The sequence below is a fragment of the Eleutherodactylus coqui genome, chromosome 4 (genome assembly GCF_035609145.1).
Source record: "Eleutherodactylus coqui strain aEleCoq1 chromosome 4, aEleCoq1.hap1, whole genome shotgun sequence".
NCBI classification, from domain to species: domain Eukaryota; kingdom Metazoa; phylum Chordata; class Amphibia; order Anura; family Eleutherodactylidae; genus Eleutherodactylus; species Eleutherodactylus coqui.
In genome coordinates this window covers 272,516,157-272,534,789 of record NC_089840.1, presented here as the reverse complement: position 1 = coordinate 272,534,789, position 18,633 = coordinate 272,516,157, and the positions used below count along the sequence as shown (strand labels likewise).

The window sequence follows — 18,633 nt, the reverse complement described above, 5'->3', positions numbered from 1 at the left end:
GGTCCTACTTTTCCGGCCTTCTTACATGCAGACACGGAGAGGTCCTACTCTACCAGCCTGCTTTTATACAGACATGGACATGTCCTACTCCACCCTCACGTTTACATGCAGACATGGACAGGTCCTACTCTACCAGCCCGTTTACATGCAGACATGGACAGGTCCTACTCTACCAGCCCACTTACATGCAGACATGGACAGGTCTTATTCTACCGGCCCACTTACATGCAGACATGGACAGGTCTCATTCTTTCGGCCTGCTTAAATGCAGACATGGACAGGTCCTTCTCTACCGGCCTGCTTAAATGCAGACATGGACAGGTCCTTCTCTACCGGCTCGCTTATATGCAGACATGGACAGATCCTACTCTACCGGCCTGCTTACATGCAGACATGGACAGGTCCTACTCTACCGGTCTGCTTACCTGCAGACATGGACAGGCCCTACTCTACCGGCCTGCTTACCTGCAGACATGGAAAGGTCCTACTCTACTGGCCCACTTGCATGCAGAGTTAGACTGGTCGTACCCTACCGGCCCGCTTACATGCAGACATGGACACATCCTACTCTACCGGCCCGCTTACATGCAGACATGGACACATCCTACTCTACCGGCCCGCTTACATGCAGACATGGACAGGTCCTACTCTACCGGCCTGCTTACATGCAGACATGGACAGGTCCTACTCTACCGGCCTGCTTACATGCAGACATGGACAGGTCCTACTCTACCGGCCTGCTTACATGCAGACATGGACAGGTCCTACTCTACCGGCCTGCTTACATGCAGACATGGACAGGTCCTACTCTACCGGCCTGCTTACATGCAGACATGGACAGGTCCTACTCTACCGGCCTGCTTACATGCAGACATGGACAGGTCCTACTCTACCGGCCTGCTTACATGCAGACATGGACAGGTCCTACTCTACCGGCCTGCTTACATGCAGACATGGACAGGTCCTACTCTACCGGCCTGCTTACATGCAGACATGGACAGGTCCTACTCTACCGGCCTGCTTACATGCAGACATGGACAGGTCCTACTCTACCGGCCTGCTTACATGTAGACATGAATACGTCCTCCACTTTTGGCCCGCTTACATGCAGACATGGAACGATTCTGCTTAGAGAGGTATTCAGAGATGGTTTTTAAGCTGTCCATGTTAAGAAACAATAAAACAGCCCATAATAATCTTTCCCAGGTCTCCAATGCTGAGCGCTTCCTCCCTGTCTACCCCTTCGAGCCTGGTTACAACCTACAGAGTTTAGGGGGTTTTTAGATGGAGCAGAAATATCATTCAAAGAATCGCTCAAATGAGCGAAAATGAATGATAATTGTTGGGTTCTTGTATGCAGGAAACATACATGAAAAAGTGCGTAAAACTTAATACATTTTAAGCATACGTTTTCTTTTTAAATCGCATGTAAGGCTTGAGGAACAGTTAGGAGGGAAAGCCTCATGGGATCTGGGAGCTTTATGTACATGATGGATGGATGATATGTCACCTTCTATGGAGTCTCATGGGATCTGGGAGCTTTATGCACATGATGGATGGATGATATGTCACCTTCTATGGAGCCTCATGGGATCTGGGAGCTTTATGCACATGATGGATGGATGATATGTCACCTTCTATGGAGCCTCATGGGATCTGGGAGCTTTATGTACATGATGGATGGATGATATGTCACCTTCTATCGAGGAGGTTTTCTGGTTAACCAAGATATGTTACAAAGGTCATTACTGGGTAAGATGAGATGGCAGAGAGTGAGTTCTACCCAGTGATGGACTGGTTGGCAGCAGCAAATGATTGGCTGTAGAAAAATGGTGGGAAATGCCTGTGGTTGTCAGGCAGAATCTGGTGACCTGACAGTGGCTGGTGATTGGTCCAGGGGAACAAGCTGAGAGGAGCAGCAGTGGGATATGGAGGTGCAGAGATGTGGGCCATCATCATCTGGAGAGGAAGCAGTATCCTGCCCTCCCTCGCTTCGGTTTGTCGCGGTGTAGTTAATAGGGGATTGTCGCCCGCATTAGGCGGGTGGGCAAGTAAACTTGGGGAGAGTTTGGTGGTGGTAAACTGGTGTCTGTAAGACAGACTTTACATGAACTGTTATGGTTATTGATTGGTTAATAAACTTGAGCCTGTAAAACAGAGTTTACAGCAAGTGTTATGGTTATTATTGGTTACATTTCTCCCCAAATGTTTGTAACCCCATTAATAAACACCGCGGCCTTCTTTATCCAATATTGGTAAGGTTTTAATAAAGCGTAAGATCCCATGCCCGGTATACGTTCTTCACTGTAAAACCTTTTTTTAAAAGAGTTTTAAAGTTCAACATTTTTTTTTAACCTTTAAGGCATTTGATTTGAAAACACGTACACGTTAAGTGTGTGGAAACCCACAGCCAAATGTTTCTGTATGTTTTTCAATGACTGCAATGTTAAAAATATACGTATGTTTCCACACTTTTTTTTGTTGGACACACAAGGGCAGTCGGCTGCGCTGCTCAGTCCCATAACAAAATGTATGGAAACCTGTTCCTGGCTAAACGTAGTCAAACGTATACTTTGCTTGACTAGGTTTAACCCACTAGAGCCTACGGGTCAGTTAAACGGTACGCTTTCATCTGTTTTCCGCTGCAGCGGTCGCGTGTTGTTAACATGATGTCATCACTGCAGGCGATTAAACAAAGTCCAGCGGGTAGAATCTTAATGGCGGCATTAGATCGAATACAGAAGCTTGTTTTATGTAATTTCTCTGCATTGCACAGTTCTTTTTATCATGAAATCGGACAACCCCTCTAATACCAGATGACATGATGGGAGAGATGAAGGACTCTGGGAATATCTGCAGGGATATTTATGGATGTATCTCCCCATAAACAGGATTACACGGTAGTGAAGAAGACTTCTAGTGATGGCTGTCAGGCCCCGGTGTCTGATGGATGGGGAAGACCCCTGAGCCCAATCACAGGGCCTCCACCTCACCCCCTGATACTGGAGGAGATCAATGAGCAGAAGATCCTAGAACTCACCAACAAGATGATTGAGCTGCTGACTGGAGAGGTGACGCTGCTGGGAATGCTGGGACATTATACAGTAATGCTATGGCGGTATAACGTGTCTGGGTGATGACGGTATCATTGTGTTGTCAGGTTCCTATAAGGTGTCAGGACGTCACTGTCTATTTCTCCATGGAGGAGTGGGAGTATTTAGAAGGACACAAGGATCTGTACAAGGACGTCATGATGGAGGACCACCAGCCTCCCCCATCACCAGGTAATAGACAGGACTAAATCCACACGGCCTTTATTATTTATATGTAGAGAATGAATTCAGTGGCTGTCTGTGTTTTCTGCAGGTGGATCCAGTAAGAGAACAGCAGCGGAGAGATGTTCCCGTCCTCTTCTTCTACAGGATGATCAGGTAGGACATAAAGTTCTGAATGTCTTGTTTTATCCAATAGTATTATAATATTTATGATTGTTTAAAGGGAATGCTTAATCAGAAAATTACCTTTTGTATAAATCAAGTTTTATGTTAAAGGGACACTGTGGCAAAACACATTTTTTCATCCCTGCCCTCTCATCTGATTGCCTGTCACACTCTGGAGGTCTCCTCTGCATATTGCAGCCACTTTCATGCAGTGCAGCCTCCTGTTGGATACTCATCAGGCATCAGCTTGATACTGAGATTTTTGCTTTCACATCAATCCCATGATTTATTACTAGAGATGGGCGAGCACCAAAATGCTCGGGTGCTCACTGTTCGAGATGAACTTTTCATAATGCTCGAGAGCTTGTTTTGAATAATGAACCCCATTAAAGTCAATGGGAGACTAGAGCATTTTTCATGCTGACCGATGCTTAGCATAGGGGAGGTTGTATGAAACACCTGAAAACATGAGAAAGTTATGGAAACACCACAGAAACGGATAGGGAACGGCAGGGGCAGCATGCAAGGGTGCATCTGAGGCTGCCAGGTCCTACTATTAAGCCAAATTGGGGGCAAGAGCTTTGCAGTCACCCCCCTAACATTTTACTTGGCCCAGACCATAAGCAGCAAGGCACACGCTCTGGCATATCTTAGCTAAGCACCACACTATGTGCAACGAAGGCCAATCACCGCCTGCGGGTGACACCGCTGCCTCTTCTCCTGTGTTACATGCTGGCATTGCTGTCCAATCATCCGCACGACCCTGCGTCCACAGCGCACACAAAATTTTCCCCGCGTAGAAATCAGCTGCCCTCATGCCACACACTCGCTTGATAGCCACACCACCTTCATGTCTATTTTAAAAGAGCGTCTGTTATGAGGAGGAGCCAGAGACAAACACTGCAGAGGGTTGGCAGGGCCTGGCAACGACCCTCTTTGAATGTGTTGGCGATAGCCCACATTGCTGATGAAAATTGATGATAAATTGATGTACGATCATAATTCCAATCCCGTGCCACCTTTGTCACAAAATTATCAGGAGCCGCAAACGTGGGCATATAGGGGACTCAGGTGCCAGCACTTCTACACATCTCCACAATACAGCAACGCATTCTTAAAGCAAAGATTGGTTTGAAGCCGGAGGTGTCGCCAAAGTAGCCACCACAGGTATACAGTGACCCTGTGAAAGTCTCATGAACTTTGTTTCGCTTCCTGTGCACGCTCCCAACCAGTATCTCGTATAACTGTGGTAATTTTGTAGCCCAAGAGATAATACATGCCGACCGACGCTGATCCCCAGACCTCAAGGAGAAGGAGGAGGTGGCATAATAAGCCCGAGAAACCGTGATCGAGGTAGGACCCGCAATACTCTGTGTGGGAAGCACGTGAGCAGGCCCAGGGTCAGGCTCGGTCCCAGTCTCCATCTGGTTTACCCAATATGCCGTGAGTTACATAGCTCTGGGAAATCTATAAGTGCCCACACAATTCAATCGATGTATGTGTCAGATAGCTGAACAATGCAATGGGAAAGCCATCTGCACTCTGCGCCCAACCCAAGCCATTCAGTGTATGTGTGCCAGATAGCTAAAACACTGCAATAGGAAATCTTTATGCACCCACAGCATAGGCAAGCCCCTGCTACCCAGGGACAGTATGAAATATGAAGAAATCAAGAGTGCCCACACATGGCAGAATTTCACCCTGCCCAGGACCATGGCCTCTGCCCACTCCCTCAGCAATCGTGGGCATGAAGGCGACTCAGATGCTAGTACAGCTGTGAACGTCTCCTTAAATCAGCTACGCTTCTTTTGATTGGTCCAAACCAGTGTGTCAGATAACTGTGCTGCTAATACTAGAGCAAATACATTTCGACCAGCGCTGATCCCTAGACCCCAAGCAGGAAGAGGAGGTGGTATAATAAGCCCGAGAAACCATGACCGAGGTAGGACCCGCAATACTCTGTGTGGGAAACACATGAGCAGGCCCTGGGTCAGGCTCGGTCCCAGCCTCCATCTGGTTGAACCAATGTGCCGTGAGTTACATAGCTCTGGGAAATCCATGTGTCCCCACACAATTCATTCGGTGTATGTGTCAGATAGCTGAACACCGTGCTGGGAAACCTTTGTGCACCCATAGTATAGGCGAGCCCATGAAAGCCAAAGACAGTATTACACATGAAGAAATGAGCGTGCCCACACATGGCACAGTTTCACCCCGCCCAGGACCTCGGCCCACACTTCTGCCCAAGTCGTTCTGTGGCAGACAGCGGAACACTGCTATGGGAAACATTTGCGCACCCACAGTATAGGCGAACCCCTGAAACATTTACTGTAGCAAGAGTATAAGCGAGCACCTCAAACCTTCCTGTAGTAAGTGTATAGGCGGACTCCTGAAACAGGCGGAGCAGGTCGGACAAGTGGGGGTAGTTTTTCAGAGACCGCTGACCTCCCCCCCCCCCCCCCCCCCCCAGATTGAAGACTTGGGCCAGGCATGGCACGTGTGTGCCAAGCTGCAGAGCCACCACCAGGTTACGGCCGTTGTCACACACGACCATGCCCGGTTGGAGCCCAAGCGGCGAAAGCCAGAGGTCGGTCTACTCTTTCAGACCCTGTAACAGCTCGGGGGCCGTGTGCCTCTTGTCACCCAAGCTGATTAGTTTCAGCACGGCTTGCTGATGCTTGCCCACCGCTGTGCTGCTGCGCAGCGCTACCCACTGCTGGCGAAGTGTTAACACTTCTTCATTGAGAGGTGGAGGTGGCGGAGGAGGGGGGGGGGGGGTTGGAGGAAGTGGCATAATACGCCGCAGATACCAGCGCCGTCGTTAAGTGGAGCTTCCCAGTAACTGCGTTGGTGAGGGCATGGTTAATTTTGCAGGAGACGTGCTGGTGTAGGGCGGGGACGGCACACCAGGAAAAATAGTGGCAACTGGGGACCGAGTAGCGCGGGACCGCCGCCGCCGCCATCATGTTTTTGAAAGCCTCTGTTTCCACAAGCCTGTACGGCAGTATCTCCATGCTGATTAATTTGGCAATGTGCACGTTTAAAGCTTGTGCATGCTAGTGGTGGTGAGGCTGGTAGTGGTGGTTCCCCGGCTGCTCTTGGTGCAGCACAGGTTGCACACCACTGTTCGTCCACGCTCTCACTAAAAAACATCCACACCTTTGAACATCTAGCCCTCTGCACGGAGGCTTGCCATGAGGGGGTGTTGTGGAAAACAGTTGGAGGATTCTTTGCTCTAGGCCTGCCTCTCCTCCTGGCCATCCCACTGCCTCTTCCAACCTGTCCTGCTGCTGCACTTGCCTCCCCCTCTGAAGCCCTGTCTTCAGAAAGCTTAGCAAGCCAGATGGGGTCAATCACCTCATCGTCCAGCAGCACTTCCTCCGAATCCTCCATGCGCTCCTCCCTTGGACTTACTGCCCTTACTACTACCTCACTGACAGACAACTGTGTCTCATCATCCTCATCCACAAAAAGCTCTTGAGACAGTTGCCAGAAGTCCCCAGCCTCATCACCCGGACTCCGGGAACTTTCCAAATATTGGGCATCGGTCATGACAAACTCCTCAGGTGAAAGAGGAACTGTTTTTTCCCACTCAGGGCAGGGACCCGAGAATAGTTCCTGGGAGTTTGCTGCTCAGAATCTGTCATTTTCATGGAGTGAGGAGGCTGGGAATAAAGAGGAGCAGCCAGAGGATTCAGAGGTACAGTTCCTAGGCCGGGAGTAGTGGACTGCGTAGAAGACTGGGTGTTCGACACATTGCTGGACGTGTTATCTGCCATCCACGACAGGACCTGCTTGCTCTGCTCTGCTTGTAATAATGGTCTACTACGCGGACCCGCAAATTGTGATATGAAGCTGAGGAGCATAGAGACTTAGCTCTCTCCTAATCTCTCAGCAGCTAGATGTGATTCACCCCACCCAGGACCTCGGCCTGTGCCCACACCCTCACTTCGACGTCCATGTCCTCGACCCTTGTCCCTACTCCTCATCATGTCGGATTAAGGATAGAGCAGGGCCCAAATAAATTACCCCACTGTACAGCGCTGACAACTGTGGCTAATTCACCGCACACAGAGACTTATAGATACTGGGGGCTCTATGCTGTGATCGTAAATAATTAAACCACTGTCTTGCGCTGATACCTAGGGGTCATTTACCGCTCGCAGAGACTTGTCGATAAGAGAGGCTGTATGGAGTGGCAGAAAACTATAAAGCCAGTGAATAGTGCTGATAAGTGTGACTACCTCAAACCCCCTAAGGAAACGGTATTGTGAGATGCTCTGCACAGGGCAGAAAACTATAAAGCCAGTGGATAGTGCTAATAACTGCGGCTACTTCGCAGCACCCAAGGAAAGGGTATTGTGAGACGCTCTGAACAGGGGCAGAAAACTATAAAGCCAGTGGATAGTGCTGATAACTGTGGCTACTTCACTCAACACAGAGAATGGTATGTGTGAAATGCTCTGCAGGGACCCAGGAAATATTAGCGTACTGTTTAGCGATGAGAACTCTGCCTAATGCACTGCACACATAAAACGGTATAGCTGAAATTCTCTGCAGTGGCCCAGGAAAAATTTGCGTACTGTTTAGCGATGGGAACTCTGCCTAATGCACTGCACACATAGAACAGTATAGCTGAAATGCTCTGCAGGGGCCCAGGAAAAATTAGCGTACTGTTTAGCAATGAGAAATTTGCCTAATGCACTGCACACACAGAACAGTATAGCTGAAATGCTCTGCACAGGCCTAGATGCTTTAAAAAAAATGGTGCACTATTGCTCCCAGCCAGCCACAACAGTAATGCACACAATGAGGAGTAGCTCTAAGAAGGACCGTTGGGGTTCTTGAAGAGAGAATCCTACGCTAACACTTTCCCTATATCGGCAACAGCACTTTCCCTAACCTCTGCCAGCATGCATCTGAGGTGAGCCGCGGGCAGGACCAGTTTAAGTACTCGGCAGTCACTTGATCTCGCCAGCCACTCATTGCTGTAGACGTGCAGAGGGCTGGCACATCACAGCAGGAAGTGGTAATGCCTTGCCCGCATGTTTATTGGCTAAAAAATGGTGCTAAACATGCAGGGAAGGGAAATGAAATTGACTCGAGTACCGCGTGGTGTTCGTCTCGAGTAACGAGCATCTCGAGTAACGAAATACTTGAACGGGTTTCAAGCTCGGATGAGTTTGCTCGCTCATCTCTTTTTATTACCAAAGCATTAGCTAGAGCCTGTACCATTTCTGCCTGCTTGGTGGGCAGTTTAATTTATCATTATCTTCTATAATCTTATAAATAAGCTGAAGCCCATAAGTACTGTGGCAAGAGGGTTTCTTTCTCTTGCAGATCGCTAGCCTCTTGGGTCGCACATGAGCACCACACGTGTTTAAATACACTCCAGAAGCAGGGATTTTTTTTAAACCTGGTGCCTGCCAGTTTTATTCCACAGCAAACATGTACAAGTATATCATACACAGCAGACAAAGTCCATAAATTAGGATTCACAATCCACAGGGCCAATGTTACTACCCCCTCCGGGGCGTCTGGAGGGTGTCCTCATTCATCAGATGCATGACTGTTCCCAAACTGGTCTGCCTCAGATCTCCATAGCCAAAACTGGACCTCAGGCTAGCAGCCCTTCTAGCTTCACTGAGCTGTCACTTCCCCTGAGTATGGCAAGATCTGCTCCTTTTTTCCAGTTCCTGCGCGGCTACCAGGTATTTACCCTCTCTGCAGTGCCTGTCTGTTGTCCTCTGCAGGACATTCTCTTCAGTGTACTCCCACAGTATAGAGTCAGGAGGATGAGCTGTGATCTCCTTTACTATGTGTATGATAGGAGCTGTGTGATTATCACCAGTAACTGTTATAAGAATGTCTGCTTTTCCAACAGGCAGTTTCTGTATTGATGATGATTATCTGTTCAGTCGCGTCCGACCTTTGGTCACTCGATTGCTCAATGTTCTCCTCACATTCCTGTCTTTCACGGCTTCTTTCAGTTCCACGATTGACATGTTCGTGGTGGCTTTGATTGTATCTAGCCATCTTGTTCTTTGTCGTCCTGATTTTCTTTTTCCACTGACTTCTCCAAGCATCAGTACTGTTTCCAGTGAGTTGCCACTCATCACGTGGCCAAAAAAGAGAGCCGCTGTTTGATGATTTTGTCCTCTAGTGATGTTTTCAGTTTGACGTGATCTAACACTTCCTTGTTTATTGTCATGGCAGCCCAAGATATCTGAAGCATTCTCCTCCAGCACCAGAGTTCGAACACATCAATTTTCCTTCTGTCTGTTTTTCTGAGTGTCCAACTTTCGCACCCATATGTCGTTAGGGGAAAGACAATTGCATTGAGCAGTCTGGTCTTTAAAGAGCCTTGTGTGGTGCAGAGTGTAAGCTCTCGCCTACGACCTGAAGGTTGCAAGTTCGATCCCCACATGACTCCGGTAGCCGACTCAAGGTTTACTCAGCCATCCTTCCGAGGTCGGTAAAATGAGAACCCAGCTTGTTGGAGGGTAATAAGTAATAATTACCTGAAAGCGCTGCAGAATAAGTTGGCGCTATACAAATACCATGATTTGATTTTTTTTTTTTTAATCTTGCTTTTACAGATCTTTTCCATTCCTTGCATTGCATTCCTACCAAGTGTAATCTGTCTCTTGATCCCAGGCCCAGATAGCCCATTGCAATCTACTTTTAGATCAAAGGAAGATGAAATCTTGGACCGTCTCAACTTGAATGCAGCCTGGCCGTACGTCTTTTTCAATTCCGAACCAATCCGTGTTTCCATAAGCTGTCCTGACTGTTGCGTCTTGGTTGTTGTAAAGCGACCTTCTAAGCTGTTCAATATGTTCTGGGACGCCCATTTGCTTCAGACACTTCCAAAGCTTGTCATGTTTGACAGTCAAATGCCTTGCTGTAGTTGATGAAACACGTACACCCCCTTTTGATACTCTTGGGTCTTCTCCATGATCCAGTGCAGTTTCGTGATTTGGTCTCAGGTGCCGCATCCTTTGCAAAGGGATGCTCGCATCTGCCCAGAATAGCAAGGGGGTGACAAACACGCGTAGCCGGCCTAATACCATACACTCTACATAGTGGGGCTTTATGAAAGAGCTTCTAGAAAAGAGCCGTTACTTAAAGAGAAACGTAAGAAAACATGTTTTGAGTTTGCAAGCAGCATGTGGAAGACTCCCTAAACACATGTGAGAAGGTTCTCTGATGAAATGAGACTAAAACTGAACTTTTTGACAATCACAGGAAACGTTATGTGTGGCGCAAACCAAACACTTCCCACCATGTCCATTCACTGTTCCTACAGTGAAGCGCAATGGTGGCAGCATAGCATCATGGGGTAGGAAAGATGGATGGCAGTAAATACAGGGCAATTCTGAAGAAAAACATTTTTTAGTCTGACAAAGATGTGAGACTAGAACGGAGAATCATCTTCCGTCGGGACAAGGACCCTAAATATACTTCTAAAGCTGTGAAACAGCTGTCTGTGTATGGTTTCTGACTTGGCTTTTAATTCCCATTCATTCTAACAAGACTTGTATAAAGAGTCTAACATTGATTTGCAGGAAAGCTGCCTTCCAATAGGTGGTGCTGCAGAGGAATTGTTCCATCTCCTTTTATTTGCATATTACCCAGAGGAGCATGATTGGCCTTAAAGGTCTCCTCACTCACCTTCTAGGTGCTCTCCCTAAGGAGAAACGATAGTGTTCCTGACCTACTACTAAGGCTACACTGGAGGAGTCAAAAGGGAAAATAATGTTGAGAAGGCTGAACTTTTAAATTTCTATTTTGTATGTGTTATCTCCCAGAAAGTAGATGTAACAACTAGTGATCTTCCCATGTATATAATGTTCTGCATGTATGCAAGTACTTCTATGAGAATGGAGTAATTAATCAGAGCCAGCATGGGTTTGTAACAAGCAAGTCATGCCAGACGAATTTAATTTCCTTTTATGGCAGAATCACAGACTGGGTTGATGAGGAAAATGCAGTTGCTATAGTATATCTTGACATTAGTAAAGCATTTGACAAAGTATCTCATACCATACTTATTGAAAAAATGACCAAATATGGGATTGACAAGGCAACTGTTAGGTGGATTCACAACTGGCTGAGTGATCGTACTCAGAGTGGTCATAAATGGCTGCACATCCAACTTGAACAATGTATCAAGTGGTATACCAAAAGGCTCTGTCCTGGGCCCAGTGTTCAACATCTTTTTACATGATCTGGAGGAGGGGATTAAGGGGGAACCTGATCAAATTTGCAGAAGACACAAAGCAAGGAGGGATATCTAACACTAGAGAAGAAAGAGAAAGGATTCAGAAAAATCTGAAAAAGCTTGAACAGTGGACGGCGACTAACAGAATGGTATTTAATGAGGAGAAATGCAAAGTCCTACATCTGGGCAAGAAAAATAATTAAAAAAGAACAAACAGAATAGGAGGAATTGGGCTAAGCAGCACATGTGAAAAAGACTTTGGTATACTAATGAATCACAGACTGAACATGAGTCAACAATGTGATGCAGCAGCAAAAAAGGAGAACACAATTCAGGGATTTGTAAAGAGCAAGCTCAGAGCAGCGCTACGAGGATGGTGAGTGGTCTGCAAATCCTGTGCAATGAGGAACAGTTAAAGGATCTAGGAATGTTTAGCTTGCAAAAAAGAAGGCTGAAAGGAGACTTAATGGCTGTCTACAAATATCTGAAGGGCTGTGACAGTGCGGAGGGATCAGCCCTATTCTCATCTGTACAGGGAAAGGTTAGAAGCAATGAGATGAAACTGACAGGGAGGAGACACAAATTACATATTAGAAACAATTTCTGCGAGTGTGAGTGATCAATGAGTGGAACAGGCTGCCATGGGAGGTAGTGAGTTCTCCGTCAAGGGAAGTTTTCAAACAGAAGCTGGCCCGACATCTGTCTGGGATTATTTAGTGAATCCTGCATTGAGCAGGAAGTTGGACCTGATGACCCTCGAGGTCCCGCCCAACTCTACCATTCTATGGGTCACTGTAAAAATATATTTTGTAACTTCCAAGTAATTGGCATGTGGTGTAAAGCAAATAGCAAAAACCCTTCAGAAGTCCATCTTCATTCCTAATCATAATGTAACAAAACAGAAAAAAACACCAATGGAGGTGAATACTTTCACAAAGCACTGTAGCTGCTGAAACTGATATGTCGGCAGCAAAGGTAAGATGGCCGCCCTCGTGGTGATGTACAGACAAGGATATATAAAAAAATCTATTATCTAAAAATTAAACCAAGATTAGAAAAGTGGGAGAGATTTCACTATCTGGTAAAAAAAGTATTGTTGAACCATTCCCCTGAAAGGGCCGCTTCAGGTAACTATTTTTTTTTATTCACCATGGAACTCGTCCCCCAGTATATATGTCAGCTAGTATTACTTTGTTTACTTATTCCTTTCTCTTAAAATTTGTGGAGTCCTTATCTTCAGATGTGTCATGTGACCTCATTGTGACCATTTGGGTATTACTTGTCTCTATGTGACTCCTAAAGAAAACAATCCAAGTCACCAGGACTTCCTGGAGGATAAATCTCTATGGACTGTACTACAGCTGCTCTTCATGGGGGTCAGAAACACTTCTCACAATTACTGATGATGATTAGAGGCTCCTGTCACACAGTTCTAATCAAGGAGATGACTGTTCATTTTCCCTTATTGTATACTTATAGCCTTTTAGGGAGAATATAGAGGGTAATGATAAATACACCGTCCTCCTGTTGTGGCTTGTCGGTCACGAGAGTCGTGGCATGTTGGCCACGATGTAGGGACAGACCAGTCACTCTACCACTATCAGTCTGCTGGCTGCTATCAGTACATGCATGCAGCTGGTATTCTTTCTGAGAGTCCGACCTGTGAGAGAGGGTTTGGGTTGTGGTTCCTTCTCTGTGCTCCCTAGCAGCAGGTGAGGAGGGCTTTATATTCCTACCCCTTAGCTTGTCCATTCCTGTGTATACAGTTCAGTTGGTGATAATGGTTGGAGCCTCTATTTTGAGGGAAAGCTATCTACATACAGATAAGGGCTGGTTTGATTTTCCTTTTACTTTGTTAGTGTTTGTACAGTTGCTTTGCAGTGTTCAGTGAATCCCTCCAGGTGCCTTCACAGGGATAGTCAGGCCCTTCACAGGGATAGTCAGGTGAAGACGGTGGAGTCGACCTTACCAGGACGCTAACTCCGCATTTAGGCAGGGGTTCCCCATCTTACTGACTAGTAAGGGACAAGTTTCCCCATCTTCAATTGCCTAGAGTGATGCAGCCTTTCTCAGCATTACATTGTGTGTGCTTTTTCAGTTTTGTGTGAATGCCGCCCTGTGTCCATGCTGAGATGTGGTGTTCTAGTGCCACCTAGACGTGACACCTCCCAGCAGGCAGAGATGGCACCGGTTATAAGATGTTATGCTGATGTATCATGAGATTGCTAGCAGAGCATAGATTAAGAAAACATGAGAAATCTAAAAAGGATGATGGTGCCTGATAAGTATCAGACAGAAGGCTGTGCTGCATGGAAGTGAGTGCAATGTATACAGGACCTTCAGAGTGATAATCAGCTGAGGAGTGCAGGGATGGAAATTGTGTTTGTGATGGAGTGAGCCTTTAATGAGAAAGCTGGAGATGGCAGGATTACAGCTGACCGCAGACATTAGATCTCCGCATCTTATCACCATTTTCTGGTTCTGGAGACTTCTGGTTGGAATAAAGAAGCAACAGGATGGAGTTATACAGGAGACCTGCAGCTATTTGGCCCAGATCACTACTGCTGTCATGTCATTCTGGCTCCTCATACTAATTAATGACCTTTTCTGGCCATATAAAACCTCCCACACGACTTCTCCAACTGTGTGATGACTTTTACAATATTTATTTCACAGCTGGTGAAACTGGAGGAAGATCTGATCCCTACTGATGCTACAGAGACATATGTGAGAGGGGATCAGCCGTGTAAGGAGGAGATCCCTACAGATGACCCCCCAGGTGAGTGACCACTAAATGCAGAGAACATACCAGATTCCCCCTAGTCGCTGACTACAACAGTTCTGTGCTTTAATCTCTGTGCTGTCGGGTCTTCAGCCGTACATCCCTCTATTCAGCTACAATACAAGTAAACCAGGGATGAAAGTGTATTATTATTATAGGGGGTAACACTGCGGGGCGTTTAAAGGAGAACTGAACTTTCAGAAAGCTTTTGACAGGTAAAATGTTTGATTGTTGGGGGGCCGGTGATGAGACCCCAACTAATCACTAAAATGAAGGGGCAAAAGCACCACCCTGAAGAAAAGGCCATGCTGTAGAGAATATTGAATAAAGCTAAGCCTCGCCCGGGGAGAAAATTCTGGGTGCCGAGCAGACATTTAAGAAAGCACCGAATGGTGCCAGCAGAAACGTCACTCCCCGGCCGCCGGCTTCCGTTTGTGCATGCGCTGGCAGCCGGCACATCAAGCAGCCGGAGCCGCGGGAGCGGGTGAGTACGCGCTGCTCTCTGCAGGCGCTTGGGTCGGGTCCCGAATTCTCGCAGCCGGATCCGACCTGGCCGTTTGCAGGCGGCCATAGGTTGTCCAGTCCTAAATTATTGATGGCCTATCTGTAAATAGTAGATCATCAGTATTCTGGGCTTGCGACACTTGCTAATCAGCTGTTTGTTGGGTTGGTGGACTAAGCTGATTCTGCAGAAAGCAAACATCTCTATTCTACTGCAGTGGCCAGGCTTGGCATTGCAGGCCATTGAAGTGAATGTAAACTGTGCCTGCAATACCTGGCTTGGCCACTGCAGTGGGAATGGAGCTGTCTGCTTCCTGCAGAATTCAGCTCTATGCATGAGCACACTAGCCCAGTGATCCGCAGGGATCCCAGACAGTGAACCTCTGACGATCTACTACTATTAGTCTATCCTACACATAGGCCATCAGTAGTTTACAATCCCTTTTAAAGTAATGGAGGCCATATTACAACTCCAACAACACATGCAACCATACCCCCATGCTTGGGAGCCGCCACAAAGGATAGAATGGAGCCAACTGTAGAGCGGTTAAGAAATCAGAAGCTGGTGAATCGAATGACCGAAGATAGTGTGCATAGCGCATGGGAGGGGAGGGAGTCTCGCTCCTCACTCTTTCTGTTATCGAGACAGGATGGTCGTGTTAGGGGTCTTAAACAGACCGTTCAGCTGATGCTGTCTGCTTCCCAATCGGTTTAGATACGAGTACTCGTAGACAACTCAAATGGATGACCACACGGGTGTGCGGTTAGCCAAAGAAGAAGTGAAGTGTTTATTGAAACATCTCGATATATAAAGAAGTTACTTCATAGAGGATTTAATCACTGCGCATGTCCAAGGTTGCTGGACATCTGGAGAAGAACAATTAACCCCTTCCCTCCCCAGGACGTACCGGTACGTCCTGGGAGCCTGGTACTTCCCGCAAGTACCAGACACTGGCGTCCTGTATTGCCTGTGCCTATAATCGCTGTACAAGCGATAAGGCATGGCAGAGCAGTAGCTCTGACATGCTTTATCACAGCGATCATAGGCACAGTGCTGCAAGTCCCTCAAAGGGACTCAAATTGTGTAAAAAAAATAAAAATGTTAAAAAAATTAAAATGTTAAAAAAAAATGTAAAAAAAACCCTTTTTTATGCTTTTTCTAAGATTAGCATAAAAAAAGGTAAAAAAAAATGAAAACCCCACATATTGGGTATTGACGCGTCCGTAACGACCTGTACAAAAAGTTGAACATGCTATTTATTTTGTGCGACAAAAAGCGTTAAAAAAAACCCCTACAAAACAGAGGCAAAATGCTAATTTTTAGCATTTTGCCTCACAAAAAATGCAATAAAAGTGATCAAAAAAGCTGTACATTTCCCAAAATGGTACCAATAAAAACTACAGCTTGCCTGACAAAAAATAAGCCCTCATAGAGCTCCGTACATAAAAAAATAAAAAAGTTACAGGACTTTGAATGCAGCTATAGAGGAAAAAAAAAAGATTTCCAAAAAAAAGGGGTTTTATTGCAAAAAAGTGTAAAAACTTTAAAAAAAATATAAGAATTTTGGTATCGTTGTAACCGTACCGACCCGCAGAAAAAAACTAGTGTGTCATTTATGCTGTATGATGCACGCTGTAAAAAAAAGAAAAAAAAATCTATGGCAGAATTGATACGTTTTCTCTCCCTGTTATCATAAAAAAAAAATAAAAGTTTTACGATATAGTCTATGTACCCAAAAGTGGCACCGATAAAAACTACAGCTCGCCACGCAAAAAACAAGCCCTTATACGGCCGCGTCGACGGAAAAATAAAAAAGTTCTGGCTTTTGAAAAATGGAGATGGAAAAATACCAAAAAATCGCTTGGTCCTCAACGCCAAAATAGGCCGTGTCATTAAGGGGTTAATAATACGTCTTTCAAAGACACCGGTTACAAGGACGATACATCAACACACTGTGATAAGTTTATCAAAGTGAAAGTATGCTTGACTACTTTCCCAGGACAGCATGAGAAGGAGAACAGATAATAATTCATGTGAGAACAAGAAAAGAAAGAAAATACAGATAACAGTTCAGAGAAATTAAACTTATTTTCCTCTTATTTATTCATTACAAAGGGAAACTAGAATTAACCCCTCACAGTCGTGTAAAGGTCAGCAGCTGCCCAGATGAAGAAAAGAGCAAGCAAGTCAAAAGCTGACTGTCTGGGAATTACTGGGACTACCTGAAAGGGTTAATGCTCCCATATGATTGTGAATCTTATTTTAAGGCCTTGTTATTTGTTTAACTATAACCTTAATTATTACGGCGCAGTTGAATAACAAAAGTAAAGCCTTAGTGAGCAGCATTGTATATGTAGAGTTATATGAGATGTAGTGATAAGGCCATGGAAGCAATATACCAGACACGGCTTCCGCACTCTTCTGAAGGGGCTCTAATGTTTAGTTCACAGAAGTGTGAAACCAAAGTAAGTCATGAGAAAAACGAGAATTTAGTTTACCGTTAATTCCCTTTCTTGAAGGCATCATGACCGCATGCGATGGAGGTTGCTCCTCTGCCGACCTGTAGGGACAGGAAGAGGCAGAGTATAAAAGGACCTCTCCCTCCACCAACACCAGTGTGTTCCAAATAACCACAGTGACTAATTTCTTAACCAGAAGGTGTGTTTTATTGTCCTCACTGACCTCCAAAGACAGATTTATATACATACTAATGTGACAAAAAAATAAACATGCCGTCAGAGGAGGGGGGGGGGGGGGGGGGAATAAGCCCATATGCTGTCGTGATGCCTTCATGAAAGGGAATTAATGATAAACTAAATTCCCGTTTCACCTACGACATCATGACAGCATCCAATGGAGAAATGTCAAATAATGGCAAGAGCTTTTAGGGAGGGACTACTGCCTGCAGTACCTTCCTACCGAAGGTTGCATCACGACTAGCTTCTAAGTCCAGTATATAATGTTTAATAAAAATGTGTGGCTAGACGCCCATGTATCACCGTGACAGGCGAATATCCCAATAATTATTTTTCTAGAACCAAGTCACCGATGGGAACCGCTGGTCATTAAAATATAACGTTTATTGAACTCTTCTTAATAAAAATGCGCGATCAAAAACTAAAATAATGTGCCTCTTATTTCTTATGACAGCACTGATACGTTCTTTATGCCTAAAGTACTTTGTTAATATGTCCTTATCACACTACTGACACTGGAAATAGTCAACAAGTGCTAGAATCCATGCAGGATATATCTAGTGTAGATTAAAGATCTCATACGGCAATCATCTGGCTGTTGCCATCATTGTGTGTGTGTATATATATATATATATATATATATATATCAACAAATAGATTTGTTTGATCAATGGCCAGTGGTTGGTAAATTGATGAAACTCCAACAACACTGAGATCAAACACAGGATCTATTATGCCAGGTCATCTGTGAAAATTATGGACAAAAAAGACAGAACAATATATATCCTTGTGCAGCACTATTGTTTGCAATCAAGTGCTGTATTCACCACCTCGATATATAAGTCCTGTATTCATTCATTCGCCCATAGGGGACAACAAATATAAGGTTATTAGAAGCCCACACTTAGTTTGTTGTGTGGGAACATCCACCCTTATATTACCCTACATGGATGTTCAACGTCTCATTGCTAAAGAGGCTGTATATAAAG

At 45.6% G+C, this 18,633-nt stretch overlaps 1 protein-coding gene across 8 annotated transcripts in view; it reads left to right on the top strand.

The window, feature by feature from the left end:
• Positions 1 to 18,633, top strand: part of LOC136624332 (oocyte zinc finger protein XlCOF6-like) — a 459,204-nt gene that overhangs the window by 376,026 nt on the left and 64,545 nt on the right. For 6 of the 8 annotated variants that reach the window (XM_066598265.1, XM_066598256.1, XM_066598260.1 and 3 more), the window contains one exon: positions 14,341 to 14,443. The exons of 1 other annotated variant lie outside the window; for it this stretch is intronic. In XM_066598265.1, coding sequence (XP_066454362.1) covers positions 14,341 to 14,443 — 103 coding nt within the window. Of the gene's footprint in view, positions 1 to 2,891; positions 3,072 to 14,340; positions 14,444 to 18,633 lie in introns of all 8 variants that reach the window. One more of the 8 variants, XM_066598254.1, reaches the window with a different exon arrangement.